At 49.0% G+C, this 18,318-nt stretch overlaps 1 protein-coding gene across 6 annotated transcripts in view; it reads right to left on the bottom strand.

Moving 5' to 3' along the window:
* Positions 1-4,767: 4,767 nt before the first annotated feature.
* The window catches only part of Tmem229b (transmembrane protein 229B), a 50,096-nt gene continuing 36,545 nt past the window's right edge, over positions 4,768-18,318 (bottom strand). For 5 of the 6 annotated variants that reach the window (XM_055595480.1, XM_055595482.1, XM_055595477.1 and 2 more), the window contains one exon: positions 4,768-8,108. In XM_055595480.1, coding sequence (XP_055451455.1) covers positions 7,587-8,090 — 504 coding nt within the window. In that variant the 5' untranslated portion in view covers positions 8,091-8,108 and the 3' untranslated portion in view covers positions 4,768-7,586. Of the gene's footprint in view, positions 8,112-18,318 lie in introns of all 6 variants that reach the window. The other variant, XM_055595478.1, reaches the window with a different exon arrangement.

The raw sequence follows: 18,318 nt of genomic DNA, 5'->3' as shown, positions 1-18,318 counted from the left end.
GATTGCTCTGTAATCAACAAGGTGATGGGCTAAAGTGAAAAATCCCCCAAAGACCTGACCCACATGTTCCTTAGTAACATGAATGTGTAACACTCTTTGGACTGAATTGAACCAATGCTACTCTTGCTGCCTGAACCTTTGCCATGGTTACTTTCACACTCAGTCTGGGGGTGGAAAGGTCATTATGTATGAAATGAGCCAAATCTACGAAATAACACTGTCAGAAGGGCTCCGTGTCTTGTCAAATGCTTGCTTAGTTACTGTTCTATTGCTGTGAAGAGACAATACAACCAAGGCAATTCGTATAAAAGAAAACATTTAATTGTTTGCTTACAGTTTTAGAAGCTTAGTCCATTATCATCATGGCAGGAAGCATGGTTGAAGGCAGGTGGGCATGGTCCTGGAGAAGTAGTTGAGAGCTATATGCTGGTCCATAGGCAGAGAGAGTGAGCCTAGGCTCGCATGGGCTTTTGAAATCTCAAAGTTCACCCTCCAGGACACACAAGGCCACGCCTCCTAATCCTTCTAATCCATTCAAATGGTGCCACTCCCTGGTGACTAAGCATTCAAATAGATGAGTCCATGGAGGCCATTCTTATTTAAACCACCACAAATGCCATACAGATGGTAAGTGGCAGAAACAGGGATTTCTAAAGTCCACCTGGCTGAACACGTATGCTATCTACCACTCATGTCATTCTGTGGGATCTTCTAACACTACCACGACCCCTGATACTCCACAGGTCTGTAGGAAGGACGGGATCTGAGCACTCAGACTGCTTCAGGGTGGCTTCAGTGGCCATCTCGTAAAGGATCTGGTGGAACAGACATCTGGTTCTCAGCCACTCAGAACCCACAGGTGCTGTCCATCCCACAGCAGTGATGATCATGTAGCTGGGACAGAAAGGGTTGCAGAAGCCAGGGAGGCCTACCTTTCAGTCTTGCTGACCTCAATCCATGACCTGGCCTCTGAGAGGACAGGGCAGCTGCTAAAGGATGCGAGGACTTCCAGGATCTCCTGGGAGCCTACCCTTACTTAGTTCCCACTCCTTGGGAAGGACTGTCTTTAAGGACCTGGGCAAGACTCTGCTTCTTAGAACATTGCCATGTTTGGGTAAGTCTTCTTCATAGGTCTGTGTGGTAAAGGTCTTATCCAGTGCCAGTATTGGAAAGTGATGGACCTTGAATGGTTGGGGCCTAGTTAATCACAGGGTGTGTTCTTGTGAAGGGGACACTGGTACCCTGACCCTTTTCTTCTTCTTTGTACCCGGCCACGGGGGCAACAGGTCTCATCTGACATGCACTCTTGCATGATGGTCTGTGCTATCATAGGCCTAAAGGGAGTCAGTTGGTTGTGGATTGAAATCTCCAAAACTGTGAGCTAACATAAACCAGAAAACTCCCCGCTGAGAAGGTGTGATTAAAGCAGGAGCAAAGGCTATGCACCCTCAGTGGATTTTCCTTTTGTGTGCTAGTTGACTCTAAAATGTCACTTTTTCCAAGATCAAGATAACATACCACCAGAATGAACCAATGGCTGATTCAATAGAGTTGGGTCTTTGGCTAGACATGAAAAGCTCCAAGAGGATCCTGGCAAGGCTCCTCAGGGACTCGGTGGATTTGTAAAAGAGAACAGGTCTGTCAGCTGCTCTATGATGGTGGGCACAGACAATAACTGGGTTAGTTGTCTGAACAGAATTGCTAGTCTTGGGTCCCCAGAAGAGCCTATGCTACTCTGGAACACAAACCTCATTTATCAGTTGGTCATGTTGGTGGTGCCTCATGCCTGCACTGGGGATGCTGAGGCAGGAGGATCACTGTAAGCTTTTGGCTTGGTCATGACATTAAGCCATGTCTTAAGAAAATAAAATTAAAAAAAAAATCATTCCTCACAAAGTCCCTAAAGCACCCACTATGTTCTGGACTTGTTTTGCTCCATACTTAGTTGAGACTGCCCAAGCATAGAAAGAATTTCTGTTTTCAGAATGATGAGAATCCAGCCCATCTCTGAAGGCATCAAAGAATGGCAAAGCACTTTGTTCTTCCTTGGTACCCTTATCTGTCCCTGCAGACAAGCAGGGTCTCTGTTGGAGATGCCCCCTTGAAGAAGCAGTCAGTGGTATGTGATCATAACTGTATGGGATTTCTTGTCAACATCTTTACCCCTGATCAGCTATCATTGCCACTAGCCTGGCCCCTACTCTTGGAGGTGTCCAGTATGGAGTTGAGGAGCTAAAAGGGTGAGTCCTCCAGCCTGTCTGAGTTTTCGGAAGAGCCTGGCAAAGAGTTCATCTACCAGATGAAGAAGTTTCATCTGGTAGTTTTAAACCCTCGGAAAGTACATACAGCCAGAGGCCCAGACATCTCTCTTCAAGTTGAAAATAGGATCATTGAGAAAAGCCTGGGGCAAAAATAAAACTGTGTAGGAGGGACAGAACGGGTGTCAGGGATAAATCTAGCATATCAGAGGCCAAGATTTCATAACCTCCTCCACTGGGAGGGGTCTTTAGCCAGTTGTCTTGGCTTGGCTAAGATGGTATTCCATTATAGCCCCCTGAGGCCCCATCCTGCTACTCACAAAACACTTCCATTTAGCTTTGTAAATAGCATTCACATGAGCTGAACTCAAGGCATCCAGAAAGTCGCCAGTACCAAAGGGCACCTGACTCGTCACAAATCCTCCTTGAAAAAGATCTGCTTGTGTCAAAACAAGATTTGTAAAGCTGGGAGCCTTGCCATGTGCCTGTTGTCAGCTGAGACAGGAAAGGTTTGGGCCAGTGTGGGTAATAGAATGCAATGAGGTCTCAGAAAAAGCAGGCAAGGGGTTTGGAAAGAAATGTGGTGGGTGAATCCAGGCCAGGCTTGGTGGTGCACAGGCCTTTACTCCCAGCACTTGGAAGGCAGAGGCAGCCAGATCTCTGTGAGTTCAAGGCTAGCCTGGTTTACATGGCAAGGTCCATGGCTCAAAAAAACAAAACAAAAAAAAACACCAAACACCAAACAAACAAAACAAAACAAAACAAAACAAAATTAAACAATAACAACAAAAAAATATGTTGTAGACTGGATGTCCACAGTCCTCTATGAAACAGGGACATTTCCATCTATTAAAGATGAACGTGTGTGTACATTGGTGCCACAGCTGCAGTTAAATGAGACCCTAACCTTGGACCATAAGCTCCATCTTCCTGTATCACCTCCTCAAGCCAGGCATTCTGCCTGTTCTCTGGTTGTGACAGCACGCAGGGCAGAAATGCACAGAGAAACCCACCCCATGAGGAAAAGTCCAAGTTTCCATCTTTCTTCACTGTTGTTAAACATCAGGCTTTTGCAAAGACTGGAAAGATTTTAGAAGGGGCAGACCTGGGCATGAGCTCTCCTGGGCCATTTGTGTGAATGCCGCATCTTTAGCCTTTGGATTGGGTTGGGAGGGGAAGAGGAATGGTGGGTTAAAGTGTCAAGAAAAGAAGCCACCCAGCCAGGGGGCAGACTATCAGTAAAGGGCTTGCTTCCCAGGCATGAGCGCTCGACTTTAGGCTCCAGAACCCACATAAAAACGCTCTGACATGGTGATATACCTCTTGCAGTTTCAGGGCTGGGGAGGCAGAAACGCTCTTCAATTGGGATTACCTGGGCAGCCAGACCAGCCTAACCGGTGAGTTCCGGGACAATGAAAGACCCTGTCTTACAGGAGGTGGGTAGCATTCCTGAGGAGTGACACCGGAGGTTGTCCGCTGGCTCCACAATCCTGCGCACTCATGTACGTGTGCACCTGAGCATACACACACGGAGTGGGGCGGAGGAGTAAAACGCCATTCGCTGAGCTGGCTTCTTAGTAGGCCTTGGGTCCTCTCAGTGAAGGTCCTGCTTCTTTCCTAAGGCTCCATCTAGGCATTCATTGTTTACCTCTTTCTACAAAATCTTACTCTGAAAGAACCACCTGATAGTTTTTTTTTAATATATATACTAGCATGCAAATGACTGCTAGAATGCTTTAATTTATAGCTCAAGTCTTATAAGGAGATGAGATCTCAAAGACAGGTGACTGAATATGTGGGTACACTCGGAGCAAAGGGCCTTCCCAGTGACGTAAGAACATACTGCCATACTTTGTGGACAGGGGCCAGGACATTTGGCTTTTGCAGACCAGACTGAACAACTTTGCTCTTTTTGAAACAGATTCTCTGTAGGTCCTGGATGTTCTGGAACTCACTCTGTAGACCAGGCCTGAGCAACTGCTAAACTCTCCCTCTTCTTCCTGAGAGTAGGAAAGTAGTCAGGGGTATGGCGTGTGGCAGGGGTAGGGCAGAGGGGCCAGACGGAGGCAAGGTCATGAAGTAGGAAAGAACAGCTTCCTCCAAAGGCCCTTCTCAAGGAATGCAGGGTTGCTAGAGACGAGCAGGGAGTTGCATCTTCAAGCATGGTTTTCATGTTGTGCAAAAGGTTTCTGGCCTTTAGGTTTTTTGGTTTTGGTTTTTGAGTATCCCCAAGCCTTCTCTAATCATGGGACATACCAGGTTATTGTCAGTGTGTGCAGGCAACCTGTATCCTGCTTGGAGTCCATATCTGCTTTTGGGATTACAAGAGCTAGGGAACATTGGGGTGGATTCCAGTTACTTGAGAGGGTCAGGGCTGACCTGACCAGCAGGGCCACACCACCCTCCTTGTTCAGGAAGATGTGATGTAGACACTGTCAAGCGTGAAGGGCCCAACGTCCAGTAGCCCCTGGGAAAGGGTCCCACGGTGGAACAGATGTGTCACAGCCAGTCCAGGAACACAAACACCAGTATATTTTATGTGCACAGTTATGAAAAGGAGGAGACAGATGAACAGAGACATAGCAGGCAATGGGCTCACAAATCAGTCATGTGCCTTTCTCAAATAGCTGTCCAGCTGGAAGACAGTCTTAACCACTGACAAAGCTGGGGCCTATCGCTCCTCCAGGTACAGGTGGCCTCGAGGTGGAAGGCACCCCCCTGGCCTTACTCTCACCTGCCTCCTGCAGTGACACTTTGCACAGCCCAGAGCTTCATAAATAGATCCTTACATGATCTGACCTGTGGAGCAGCCTCCTGGGAGAACCACGAAGAGCGAGGGACCAGGACAAAAGGGACTCAAAGATGCTCCCTATGTATTATTGCTGTAAATAAGCACAGGCCATTGTGACTCTCTGGCATGAGGAGGGGACAGGGCACGGAAGCCTAGCAGACACCCAAAGCAACTCAACCCATGCAGGGCAGTATACTTACTATCTGCAACTCAGAGATGTCTTGCCTTGGGCTCAGAACATCAGAGGCTCCATAAACAGCTAGCAGACTCCCCAAGAAGGGCTCGATTGCCCCAACCTTCATGCCCATGGGCACTAAAGCTTTGGAGCCCTGAAATAGCCGATAAAGCAGGAATTGGAGTCTGGGCTACGCTCAGTGAGGTCTGAGCCTGCAGGTCTGTGGTCCAGCCTTACGTTGTAGCCTCCCCTGGCTGGGGGTTTTGTGCCTATGAAGGGTCCTAGGAGCAACAGAGGACCTAGGTAAGCAGACCACAATGCTGAGTTTTGCCAGGCATGGAGATTCACTCTGGGAACTCCTCCTGACATGGGATTAATAGGGCACTGAGGAAAAAATGGTGCCAGGGAATGCCTGTAAGACAATATCAGGAGTTCTGAGTCCTGGGAGCCACCCAGCAGCTCTCTCTGGTGGAGAACTGGAGTCTTAATGCTGGGACACCTCATCCAGCCCCTGGATTCAGCTGTGAAGATAGATGGGAGGTGCTCTGGAGAGGCGTTAGGATTCAGGCAACTGAGATGGCACGGCGTTGGAGGCAATGAGTCCCCTCCACTTGTAGATGGAAAGCAACCACTCACATTGGAAGCCTGAATCCCTGTGATACCCCCTCCCCTAAAGCCCTGGAACTAGGGCTACAATAAGTCCTCACCCTCAACGGAATGGTGTTTGGTGACTGGACTTTGCTTCCTACCCTGGACAGAGAAAACTCTGGGGAAAAAAGGTGCCACAGAAGGTTGTATCTCCAAGTGTTTCTCTCAGCCCAAGCAGCCCAGCTGCTGGCCCTGGCCTGGTACTGTCTGCATGGTCCAGAGACTCCGCACAGACGCTACTGTCACTTTTTAAATGATCTAAAGAAACAAAAGGCTGATTTCTACCTCAGAGCTCTAGGGTGGCTGCATAGGACGGTACACTCTTTGATGGTGCCGTCCTTTCAAAGAGTGGGGGACAAAATCAGAAGGAGCCTGGATCAAGGATTCCACCTGTCCACTGCCAGCAATGGACCCACCATGGGAGAAAGTTAGCACGATCAAGATGACAATGCCCACAAACGTGACAGGGTTAATACTGTTTGAGGAACAAGCTCAAAGGGTCAGGCTGGCCAGGAGGAGCTATCAAAGGAGCAGCCCTGAAGGTTGGCTACAGAGCTGAGGCTACGGTAGAACTCATCTTTTCCCAAAGAGCCTTTCATGGTCTTCTGCGTCTGTCTTGTTCTCCATGGGTCTCCAACCAGACACCCAGTTCCTCTGTCTCACAGGGAGCCATACTGACTAACTGGCTTAGAAATAAACCAGAATGGGCAAGCAGGATCTAGAACTCTGCCTGTTTTCCCCCTGCACTGTGGATGCACGGCAAACCTCTGAACCTAGATGTACATTGCGGGGGAACAGGATGAGATTTCAGTGGGACCTCTGCCGGGAGGGGCACCAGACCACCTGAGCCAGGGAGACAGGCCACCAGATGAAGGTGGAGGGAAGGCTGCAGTTAGGCAAGCGGGGTCCATTTCAGAGACGTGCCTCTAGCCGCTGCTGTGTTCTGTAGGGAGCCGGGAGAAGGAGAGGGTACAGTGATGGACATAGTGGGAAAGGCTGCCTGCCAGTGGGAAATGTCTTGAACATAAGAGAGAGGGGAAACGCCACCCAACACACGGGGATTGAAACCTCCAAAAGCCCAAGGTTGGTGGGAATCCAGCACCACAGGGGCCCCCCAGAAGGCCAAGGGAGCAGCGTGGGGCCCTGGGGGAGGGAGAGGAGCCAAAGGAAGTTTTCCCAGCCTTTGCACAACAGCAGTGCCACCAAGCAGCCAATGGGCTGCCGGGTCTCTTTCAGGCTGCAGCTCGGAGGCCCCTGGGGAGGTATTGGTTGCAAGCAAGCACCTGAATATTGCCTAATGGAACCAGCCAAAGCCCAGCTGAAGCCAGGGGGCAGGTGGAGCAGTGGCCCCAACAGCAGCCAAGGCCTCCTCAGACCTTGCCTCCCACCTGTGGCCCCAGAGTTCACATCCCTTAGCCAGGACAGGCCTGTTGCTTCCAAAGTCATCCTTGATGTCCAATTGTTCACCGCCCAGGCCCCAGCCCCCAGGATGGGTTGAGAGCCATGGACGAGTCCCAAAGTCCTTCTGTTGTCTAGACACCCAACTCCTCAACACCATCCCACCGCCCACCATATGTGGTTATGTTTGCCCTATTGGGCTAAGACCCAGTTGGGGGCAGGGCTTGTGCTGGACCAAGAGGTAACCCCTCCAGCTTGGTCCCTCTGTCCATGGGTTCCTAAGAGAGACCTCAGGTTCTCACATTAATCTTCCTGCTCAGTCGGTCTTGACGTGGCCATTGGCCAGGGCTGGCAGGTTGGCAGGCTCCCCGGGCTCTGCATCCTTGTCAAAGCGCAGGCGGAGGGTGTTACGGATGATGAACTGCTCCATGATGAGGGCCCCGCAGAACCAGGGCACAGCATACTCCAGGGTGATGAGGCCCATGAAATCGAAGTCGAACTGGGAGTAGTCCCAGGGACAGGCATTGAACTGGCGTAGAATGAAGCCGGTGGTGAACTCCCACAGGTAGGTCCAGAGAGTGTAGATGAGGCAGCGCACGAGGAGAGGACAGCGGCCTCGCAGGCGCAGGTACATGCGCTCCACGATCAGGATGGAGGTGCCATAGATGAAGAGGGCCCACACGCTCGTGACCCCCGGGAACTTCCAGTTAAAATTCACCACGAACTCCCAGGCGGCCGTGAACATCACCTCGCAGAAGTAGCCATGGATGGCGTAGAGGTACCAGCGGGACAGCGCTGTCAGGGGCTCGGCAGAAGCCATGGTACCAACTGGGGCCTCCTGCTGGGGACACAGGGAGACAGATGAGGGGGCCTCCCTGCGCCTGGCCCTGCCTCCCGCTCCCCATCTCGGTGGTGACCAGGCTGGAGGGGATTTCAGATCTGCTACCTTTCTCCATCCTCATTGGTACTCACCATAGTCCCAACTTCCCACCCTGTTGCATCACCTCAATGCCCTGTTATCTCTCAGCCAGGCAGGCCTGGGAGAAAAAAAAAAAAAAAAACAGGAAGAAAGTCTAACCCGTTGGCTTCCTCTAAGAAACCCTTCTCAAATACCATGTGAAAATGTCTACTGTGCTCCCTACATTTACGGTTATTTGAGGTAGCTGAGGAGGCAGTTGCCCTGACCCATAGACCTCTTTCTTTCTTACCAGGCCCATTGGGGACCCTGTTTGTCTCCCTACTTCTTCCTCAACTACTGTAAGCCATGCATACTTCTGAGATCTAAGCAGTCTTTCTCTCGTGAATATACAATTCTATTTTAACAATTTTGAGTCTCTTTCTCATATAGTTCCTCTCATGTATAGCATATTGATGCATCACCATTTTTGTGTGGTTTTAAAGTGTATGATTCAATAGCATTAAGAACTTCCATGTTGCATGATCATTACCATCAAGGTTTCCAGAACTTTCCCATCATCCCAAACAGAATTTCTGCATCAGGGCTGGGATGCTGCTCAGTTAGCAGATCTCGCCTGGAACCATGTAACCTGGGTGTGGTGGTATACACCTGTAATCCCAAAGTGGAAGAGGTAGAAGGATTAGGTCATCTTCAGCTACATCGAGAATTCAAGGGCCAGCCTGGGCTACCCTGGGTCCTTGTCTCAAAAAAGAAAGCTATATTATTAAATGCCACTCTCTCCATCCCTCTTTTCTCCAGCTCCTGGCAGCCATTGTTTCAGCCTCTGTAGATTTGACAACTCTCATGAGTTTTTCTCTTATGGCTGATTTATTGGACTTGGTGTAATATTCTCAAGGTTTATTCAGGTGGTAGCCTGTATCTGAACAAATCTTCTTCTTTTGAAAGGTTGAAGGGATTCCACTGTCTAGAACATTCTGTTTCTTCACTGTTCACAGACACTGGGATGGCTTCCACTTTTGAACAGGTCTGTCACACGGGTGAACAAGTGTCTATTCAAGGCCCACTTCCAGCTCTTTCTGGTCTACACCTGGAAGTGGAATCACTTCGCTACATGGTAATTTTGTGTTTGCCTCTCTGAAGAACCGACGTACTGGGTTGGAGAGATGTCTTAGTGGTTGAGAGCACTTCGGGAGGACCCAGGTTCAATTCCCAGTGCCCACATGACAGCCGTCAACTAGCTCTAGCTCTAGGGGATCTATCACTCTCCCGCCCTCCGTGGGCACCAGGCACACATGTGTGAACACGCATGCAAACACACCAAAACACATACAAAAAGTAAATTCGAGAACGATGGTGCTGTCTTATACCTTTTTACATCCTCAGCAGGACACGTACAAATTCCAGTTTCTTTGTATCCTTGTCAACATTTGGTTTTTGTTTTCTCCATAACAGCCATCCTAAACTAGACACCTAAATATGACCTCATTGCGGTCACATTTTATTTTTAACTGCTACAGTAGATGGGGTTTGGCTTTCCTTTCCTTCCTCCTCCTCCCTCAAACCCCACCACCAGTGTTCAGGGCCTGGCTCTCCTCCCATCATGCTTCCCTAAACCTTCGTCTGGCTCTCAGGCCTCTGCCTTTTTCTTCTAGCCCTCTATCATAGAGCGTCTGGAGCACTCATGTGGCCCACATCAGAAGCCTGTATTTTTGCTTTTCGATGCATAAGCCCTTGTGATTCAACTAGCTCTCCAACTTGCTGAGTGAACTCTCTTTAAGAGTGTGACTGTTCTACAGCCCTGTTATCCAGCTACCGCCCTAGGCCTCTCCTCTGTAAGAGTCTAAACAATACAACCTTGTTTATGCAGAGGGTAGTGTGGGAGAGCTCACAGTTTATCAAGAATGGGAAGTTTTGTCAGCTCCCAGTGGGTACCTGGCTTGACATCTACCAATCCTCTCTCCTAGGTAGGACAAGGGACAGAGGTTACCAAGGTGCCACCTGCAGTTTGCCCACGTGTCTGAGCATCCTAATACCATCTTTAAGCTACACAGGCCCCAGTGCAGTAATACTTAGCCACCCTTGCGCCTTAATGACATTTCAAAAAACTAGTTCTTAATGAAGCCAAGAGTGGTGGCAGGTGCCTGTAATCTTAGCACTTGGAAGGATGAGACCGGATGACTGCATGTTCCGTGCCAGCCTGGGAGACACAGCAATCTCCTCCCCCTGTTTCAAAACGATAAAAAAGATGTGTGTGTGTGGGGGGGTTCAGTTTGCCTACCATGCAGAGCCCCTGAATTTGATCCCCAGCCCTATGTAACCCAGGCCTGGCAGCATGTGACCATAATCCCAACACTTAGGAGTTGAGGATTAGAGGCAGGAGGATCAAAAATTCAAGGTTATCCTTAGCTACATAGTGAATTCCTGTCCAGCCTGAGCTACAAGAGATCTGAGAGAGGGTAGATGGAGGGGAAGAGAGCTGAGGAAGGGGAGAAAGGAAAGGAGAGGGAGGAAGGAGGTTTTGCTTCTATTTTATATGAGACTGAGTGTATCATATGCTTCAAGGCCTCTAAACAGAAGCGCTTGGACTAGAACCAGCTCCTGACTCCCCCTCCAGACTCAGACTCACAGACCTGTGTGCCCCCTCTCACTTCCTCACTCGGAAACATGCAAGGGCTCCCCCTTTCCTAAAGAAACACGATAGCATCCTTGGCCTGCCATTCAAGGCCTCTTCTGCCATATTATCACCATCCATGTCCCCCTGTCTGGATCGTGTTTATTGTTTGGTATGCCTTCTTACATTCCCACAAGCATAATCCCAGTGTCTGGGTGACCATTAGAACCAATGTTTCCCCTTCCCAGCCATAAATCCTCTTCTTGCTCTGAATTTCCACAGCACCCCACCCCTCTGATGCCAATTATTTTGCTAAATTCCATTTTTAATCCCAAGACAGACCTTATCCATTTGGCTATCATATTCTTCCAGTAATAAAACTTAGATTTCTTTTTTTTTTTTTCTTGGACATCTCCTCTGCCTGACATCTCATGAGCAACTCAAGCTCCTTCCTAAATCAAACTCAGTATCATTCCCCAAAACAGTTTCCTCCTTCACCCTCTCCTGTTAGATGACACTGACAAGCAAGCAGTTTAGATTGAGAGGTACTTTGTTACCTTAACCCGGGTCTCTGAGTGTCAGGACCTATGTGTCAGGCTCACTGTCACACCTCAGGGTGCATACAGGACTGCATCCAGCACAGGGATAATGGTGCCTCTCAATCATCGGCAAAATGCCACCAACTCTACCACCCCCAAACCATATCCTAAATCGTCCGTCATTTCCTATTGTAGCTCAGGCACCTGTGGGTCACAAGGTCTCAGCTGGCCTAAGTCACAAGGCTGTGAGTAATCCGAGGCCCTGCTCTGTCCTCAGATGGAGAGGTTAAACTGGGGTGACTATGCTCCATCAGTTTCCCATCTTCCTCTCGGACCCAGTAGACCAGTACTTATCCCATGCTAAGTTGATAAGTCATCAGCCCACGAGCAAGCCAGCCCAACCACGTTAAGTGCCTTTCACTCTGGCCAAGAGAGAGAAAGAGGGAGGGAGATCACCATTAATGGTCCAGGTGAGCAGTTAAGGAAAAAGAGTCACTTCCAATGTTCTGGGGCACACTAGGTCAGCTATGGTTGATTGCAATCTATTGTAGATCTCAAAAACAGTGAGTTGGGAGGATTTTGAGGGTTCTCAAAAAAAAATGATTCATGTCTTGGGTGATATACATTTATGTATGTATGTATAATCTCCTGATGTGATTATACATTATGTACATGCATGGCAATGTCACACTGTATCTCACAAATATGAGCAATCACCATATGTCCATTAAAGAGTTTTGTGTGCAGCAGGGTCTGAAGTACCCCTGTCTGGTTCTTGAATTCACTATGTAGTCAAAGATAACCCTGAACTTCTGATCCGCTTGCCTCTACCTGCCAAGTGCTGGGATCACAGGCATGCATCACTGCACAATTACTCAACGGGACTCCAATCCATGGCTTCCTGTATGCTGGGCAAGCACTCAATCAACTGAGCTACATCTCCAGCTCCTATTCAAGATATTTTTCATGATAAAATTATTTAAATTCTTTTCAAAAACTAAAAAGGCAGCCCTTATTAAAAAAATAATAATAATAAAATAAAAGCCATGCTTGTGAACATCTCATTGGTCAAGGTGAATTACTACACGGCAAAGCTACTAACCCCTGGACAGGTGAACCTTTTAAATCCTGTGGGAATCCATCTCCTCATTGCTGCTGTTCAGGTTCAACCATTTTTCACCAGGCAGCTCCAAAAGTCCCTCAGCCTTTCCTTGCCTACTTACCGTTCAAATCCATAACAAAAGTGTATTCAGAAGGTGATCTCTCTAAAACGACAGTCTGATGTTTCTCCCCATTAAAAGCCCATTAGCAGATCTTCAACATCAGCATCCCTCAGAGATGGCTGGCAGCATCCTCCTGGGCCCAGCTCTGCCTCTGGATCCCGGCCAGCTCTGTGCTTTGGATCCCAGAATGGCTGTCTCTGCTGGGATGCCCTTTCCATTTGCTGTCTTTGTAACCCCTTCCCCCTATGCCTATCTGCCTTAGTCCATGGCACAGCAATCCTACAATAATCAAGCGCTGTCTACTGTCCCGTGTGCCAACCCTCACTTTGCTATGATTCATCTGAAAGCCAGCACCCGTAACCATCAGAGAAACATTTTGCACAATGTGGAGAGAAAAATGTCAGGACTTGAAGCTGTGTAATTAACATTTGATTTTTGCAAAGGTGCATGCCCATGTAAATATGCAAAACATTCAGCCACAACCTGTCTCTGGTTGAGAGCGCAAGTGATTCCTCATTACATTTTTCTTTATGGTCTGAACCCGACAAGGAGACCTGAAACCAGGTGAAACTAATGCAAGTTTTCCCCTCCTGTGCCATCCTCAATACAGCTTACAGCGTAGATGGAACACTGTGTGAGCAGTGACCTCAGGAACCCTACATCCTGTTTGGGCCTGCTATCCCAAACCTGTAAGATCCTTGGCAAGCTGCCTCGTTGCTCCTGGCCTCAGCTTCCTTCTGCTTTGTTTCTGTTTTCGAGACTTGCTTTGTAGACCAGGCACAGCGGTCTCACAGCGATCCACCTGCCTCTGCCTTCCCTGAGTGCTGGGATCACAGGTGTGCGTCACTGCCCCTCGGCTGCCTCAGTTTCCTTTTCAGTAAACTGGGGGTGATATGAATGACTATCACAGTTATTGTGAGGATGAATTATCTAGCTACTACTAAATACTGCAAATAAGGGCTAGAGAAACGACTCAGGTTAAGGTCATTTGTTGTTCTTACAGAGGACTGAGGTTCAGTACCAGGCACCCACATGGCGGTTCATAACTGATTATAACTCAAATTCCAGGGGATCCAATGTCCTCTTCTGGCCTACTACATGCATATAGTACACTTACATACATTCAGGCAAACACACACACACATATAAAATAAAAAACAAAATAGTTTTTTAAACCACACAAATATTTCTGCAAAGATCCTGTCCTTAGTGGCACAGCCACAGCTGCTACTGGGATCACCTCCCACTTCAGGCAGGGTCACTCTGTCCCCGTCCTAGGCAGCCTGCTGGCAGCCTTCCTTTCTTCCCTGCTAAGCAGGCTTACAAGACATGATGCCACTGAACCAGGAAACCCTGTGAAACAATAGTCCCACACATATAGCCTGGGAGAGCCAGTGTGGGGGCCTTTGCTTCCCTGCAGCTGCCCACAGGTGAATTCAGAGGAAGGGCCAGCCCTGAGGGTCAGGCTTGAAAACAGGATAGAACAGAAGAGTAAACATCCCCAAGCACAGCCTTGCAAAGTGCCACTGCTTTGTAAATTTTCTTCACAGACCAACAGAGAACAGAAAAATGGGCCACAGGGAAATGCAGGAGGGGCAGATAGGTTTAAGGCAGATGGCTCTCCTAATGTGATTCAGGACCCTTTGAACTCAGGTCTGTTCAGCTGTCTCAATCCCCTGACTCCTCCGTAGGGAAGAGGATCCTGGGATAGGGAGTTTCCCACTCAGAGGTCTCCCTCTGAGTTGGATATTACTATGTGGATCTCCTTATAAGCCAACCTCAGTGTGTGTGTGTGTGTGTGTGTGTGTGTGTGTGTGTGTGTGTGTACATGCATGTGTGGTGTATGTGTGTGCCTGCTTGCTCCTGCTCCTGCTAGGGTTCAAACCCAGGACCCTGTACATGCTAGGAGAGTCCCTGCCGCTGAGCTCCTTCCCTGTCCCACTCCTCCTTCTTGTTGACTTTCAATCCTGCTCTGCTTGCCTCTGATCTCTTTCTTCTTCCTGGAATAGCTAAAAATGGTTTCTCAGCTGGGAACCGTTGGTTCCAGCTTTCCCAGGTGACTGGGAAGAGCTGGACCTCAAAACTTTATCAGCAGAAGCAAGATGGAAGGAGTACATGTTTAAGGGAGAGAGGACAGAAGGGGGGCCAGCTCAGAAAAAAGACGGTGGGAGGACAGACCAGGGAACAGAAGGAGCCCCAGGCATGGTTCCATTTCTAGTTAGCAGGAAGCGCTTGGGCAGATGGAAGGGGAGCATACCTAGGCAAGGTCAGACCTTGTTCAAGCGGTTGTGGCAGGAGAACACAGCTGGTCCACGCAGGATGAATGTGGCCAACTGAAAGACCTGGCTGGGGGTGGAAGACAGGGGTGAAGGCTGGGGTGAGCCTTGTTGGTTGGGCTGCCCCTGGGTGGTGGGAGGTACTCAGAGGAAAGGTAGAATACTGACTTGAGAACAACTCCCATTTCTAATAACCACAGGGGCTGGGCCTGGATTTGTATCTAGGATGGGCTCATCCCCCCCTCTACTGGGTCCAACAGACCCACTCCTCTTGCTCGGCCCTCCTCCACCTGGCCTCCTCACCCTCATGCCCCTTCCGATGACACCTGGCTCACCTCTGCAATCAGCCCTGGGGAAGTCTACAGCAGGAGCCAGCAGCTCCGACGATGGCGGCCTCGGTCTGGTGATAAGCACAACGGTCCTAAGGACCACGACATAAAGATGGGACAGCCCAAGCAAAGATAGTCAGGGTGGCATGGAGGAGAGCGTGGCAAAGATCAAAGGCACGGGAGACAGCATTTGGAGAGTGTGGATGGTTTCGCCCTGCTCATGCTTGTTGGTCAAAGACCACAGAGTCTCTGAGAAGGATCAAAATCCAAGTGATTTGTCAGTGTGAGGAAACAGGTGGTGGGGACAAGAAAGCTGGTCTTGTCCAGTCCCTGGGAATGTCTCACCTGAAGCTCTCAGAGTGTGCAGAGCTCTATCGTAGGGTAGATCACACAGAATGGGCAGTGGAGACAGGTGAAATCAGCCTTAAGAGAGCAGGGTAAGCCTGGCCCTGGTGGCACACGCCCTTAATCCCAGCACTCAGGAAGCAGAGGTAATCAGATCTCTGTGAGTTTAAGGCCAGCCTGGTCTACAAAGTGAGTTCCAGGACAGCCAGGGCTACACAGAGAAACCCTGTCTCTAAAAATCAAAGAGAGATGAGACAGAGATAGATACACACACACACACACACACACACAAAGGCAGATAGAGACAGACAGACAGACAGACAGACAGAGAGAGAGAGAGAGACAGGAAGACCAGGAAAGGTAAAGCCAGATGGAATGGCTGACTTTGGTTTTGCCATAAATTCTGACCTTATCCCAGGAAGCTAAGACTCTGTAACAGAATGGCTCTTCGGATTTTTGCCCAGGGGAGCATCTTACTGGATTTGGCATCCCATTCTCTTGCTAAGCTTTACTCTTCACCCCAGGCACCCAAATCACTACTACCATCCCATGCTCTGAGGAGCTACACAGCCCACCTAGGAAGTCTATGGGGCTGAGGGTCAGCACCATCGATGGGGGAGGAGGGGTGTTGCAATCATTCTACATCTGAGTTACTGCTAGACCTGAAATGACTCTGGACTTCCCTTACCATCAAGGTAGAAGAAGGAAAACAGACATGCTTCAGGGCCAGAATGGGCCAAGGGGATCTAGTTCCTGTGGCCAGTGGCTAGCTCAGACACCACCAACTTCTACCTTTCTTTCTCTTGAGAGGCCCCAGGTATTACACTGAAGGCTGATGAGGTAGTCCCCTTACCGCTCACGTGACAATAAGAACCAGGTGTCCTTCTCAGCACTTTCCATGTTTCAGCTTCAGAAAGTTCTGAATCCCATTTTACAAAGGGAAAAATGGGGCAGAAAGAGGCTGTATAATTAGCCTAATGTTCTTACAGCTCTAAATGCCTGGGCTAGTTATTAAACCCTCCTAAGTCTTCACCCCCAGTCATCACCCTGTACTGTTCCAAAGGCTGGCTACAAGCTCCTCTGAGGTACTACAATTTCCAAGGCGCTGTCTCTAGATACTGAGGTGGCATCTGGAGTAAGAAGAAGATTCATGGAAATAGATGCATACTTCTCACTCACTGGGCCATCTACCAAGCTCCGAACTAAGTGTTAGACATAACACAGGCTCCTAGACTATTTCTCAGACCACAGTCTGGCAGGAGCCACACATAAGTACTCCAAGGTCAAAGCAGAGCCTCCCAGGACTATGGCAGCAGCTACTCTTCAGAGCCTCAGGTCATGAGCCATTTAAAGACACTTTGCCAGGGCACACATTACCCAGTTACCTTCCTAGCTGCCAATCCACCCTGGTACGGAAATCTGAGACAGCTGAGCCCTGATCTGGAAATGCCAGCCAAGAGCAGCGGCCTGTGTACAGGATGTCCAGAGGGGCCATCTGTCCAGAGCAGCAACAGCCAGAGTGTCAGAAACAGCCACCCCACACAAGACTTTGGAAGGACTAAGACACTGAGCACATCCCAGATGGGAAGTATAAAAATGGTAGCACGAGGGAATGGAGTCTGTCCTGGCCCAGAGGTTCCCTGAGTTCCGGAAGCAATGGGAAGCACACAGGCGGGGGCCACAGGGTAGGCATTCTGGGTACTCACTAGAATGTTCCAGGACTTCCATGTGGCTGTCTCTCTGTTGTCACTCAGGTCTCAACTCGGCCGTCACCTCTCTGAGACCTTTCCTGATCCCCAATCAAGTGTGGGCTTTTTGTTAGTCATGTCATCCCATTTTCTTTGTAACATTGTCTAATAGTTTGCTGCTGTTTAAGGCCTTTCTCCAAATGCAATGTAAACTCAACAAGAGGCAAGGCTTAGTTTTCTTCACTCATGCCTGGCAACAATGCCTAATAATATTTTCAGAAGAAGAATGAATAGATGGATGGGTAGGTGGGGCCTTAAACAAGATGAGAATGGAAATAAAGCATCAGCTGACTTAGCCTTTCTCCTCTCCTCCAGGTGGAAAATATAGCCTTTTAAGAGGTCTTAATTCTAAAATTTAAAAATGTATTTATTTATTTATTTATTTTTTGGAATTATTAAAGTAATGCGCGCTCACAGCTAAAATTTAAATGTTATAGGAAGGAATGACTTAACAGACAAAAGTCCCTCCCACCTCTTAGAGAAAGTCACTGTTAATGGGGCCTTCTGCAGTCACCCTGATTAAACTGCTCTACAAGAAGCCAACCCTGGCACCACAGAGAGGAGGAGCATTCGTAACGAAACTTAAGCCACAGAGCCAGTATCTCTTCCTCTTTGTAATCTTCCCCCAGGTGCACTCGGAGCCACTGTCACTCTGTTACTTAACATTTTCACTTAGATCAGAACTGTCTTTCCCGAAAGGGAGTCTTACAGAAGAAGGGGGGGGGGGGACAGAAGGACCTGGAGGGGACATGCGTTCCACAAGCAGACCAACAAAGCCAAAAAATCTGAGAGGATCTAGACCCCTGCTCAGATGTAGCCTATAGTCAGCTCAGTCTCCATGTGGGTTTCTGAGTAAGGGGAGCAGGGGCTGTCTCTGACATGATCTCGGTTGCCTGCTCTTGGATCACTTGCCCCAGGTGGTGCAACCTTGCCAAAACACAGAAAAAGAGGATCCAGGCAGTCCTGATGAGACTTAATAGCCTAGGGTCAGATGGCGGGGGTAGGGGGAGGTCTCTCCCTTTCAGTGGAGTGGCGGGGGAGAGGGAGGGCGTGGGAGT

Source organism: Psammomys obesus, unplaced genomic scaffold (genome assembly GCF_907164565.1).
Source record: "Psammomys obesus unplaced genomic scaffold, mPsaObe1.curated_primary_1811, whole genome shotgun sequence".
NCBI lineage: Eukaryota > Metazoa > Chordata > Mammalia > Rodentia > Muridae > Psammomys > Psammomys obesus.
The sequence above is the reverse complement of the archived record's forward strand: the minus strand, read 5'-3'. Positions and strand labels throughout refer to the sequence as shown.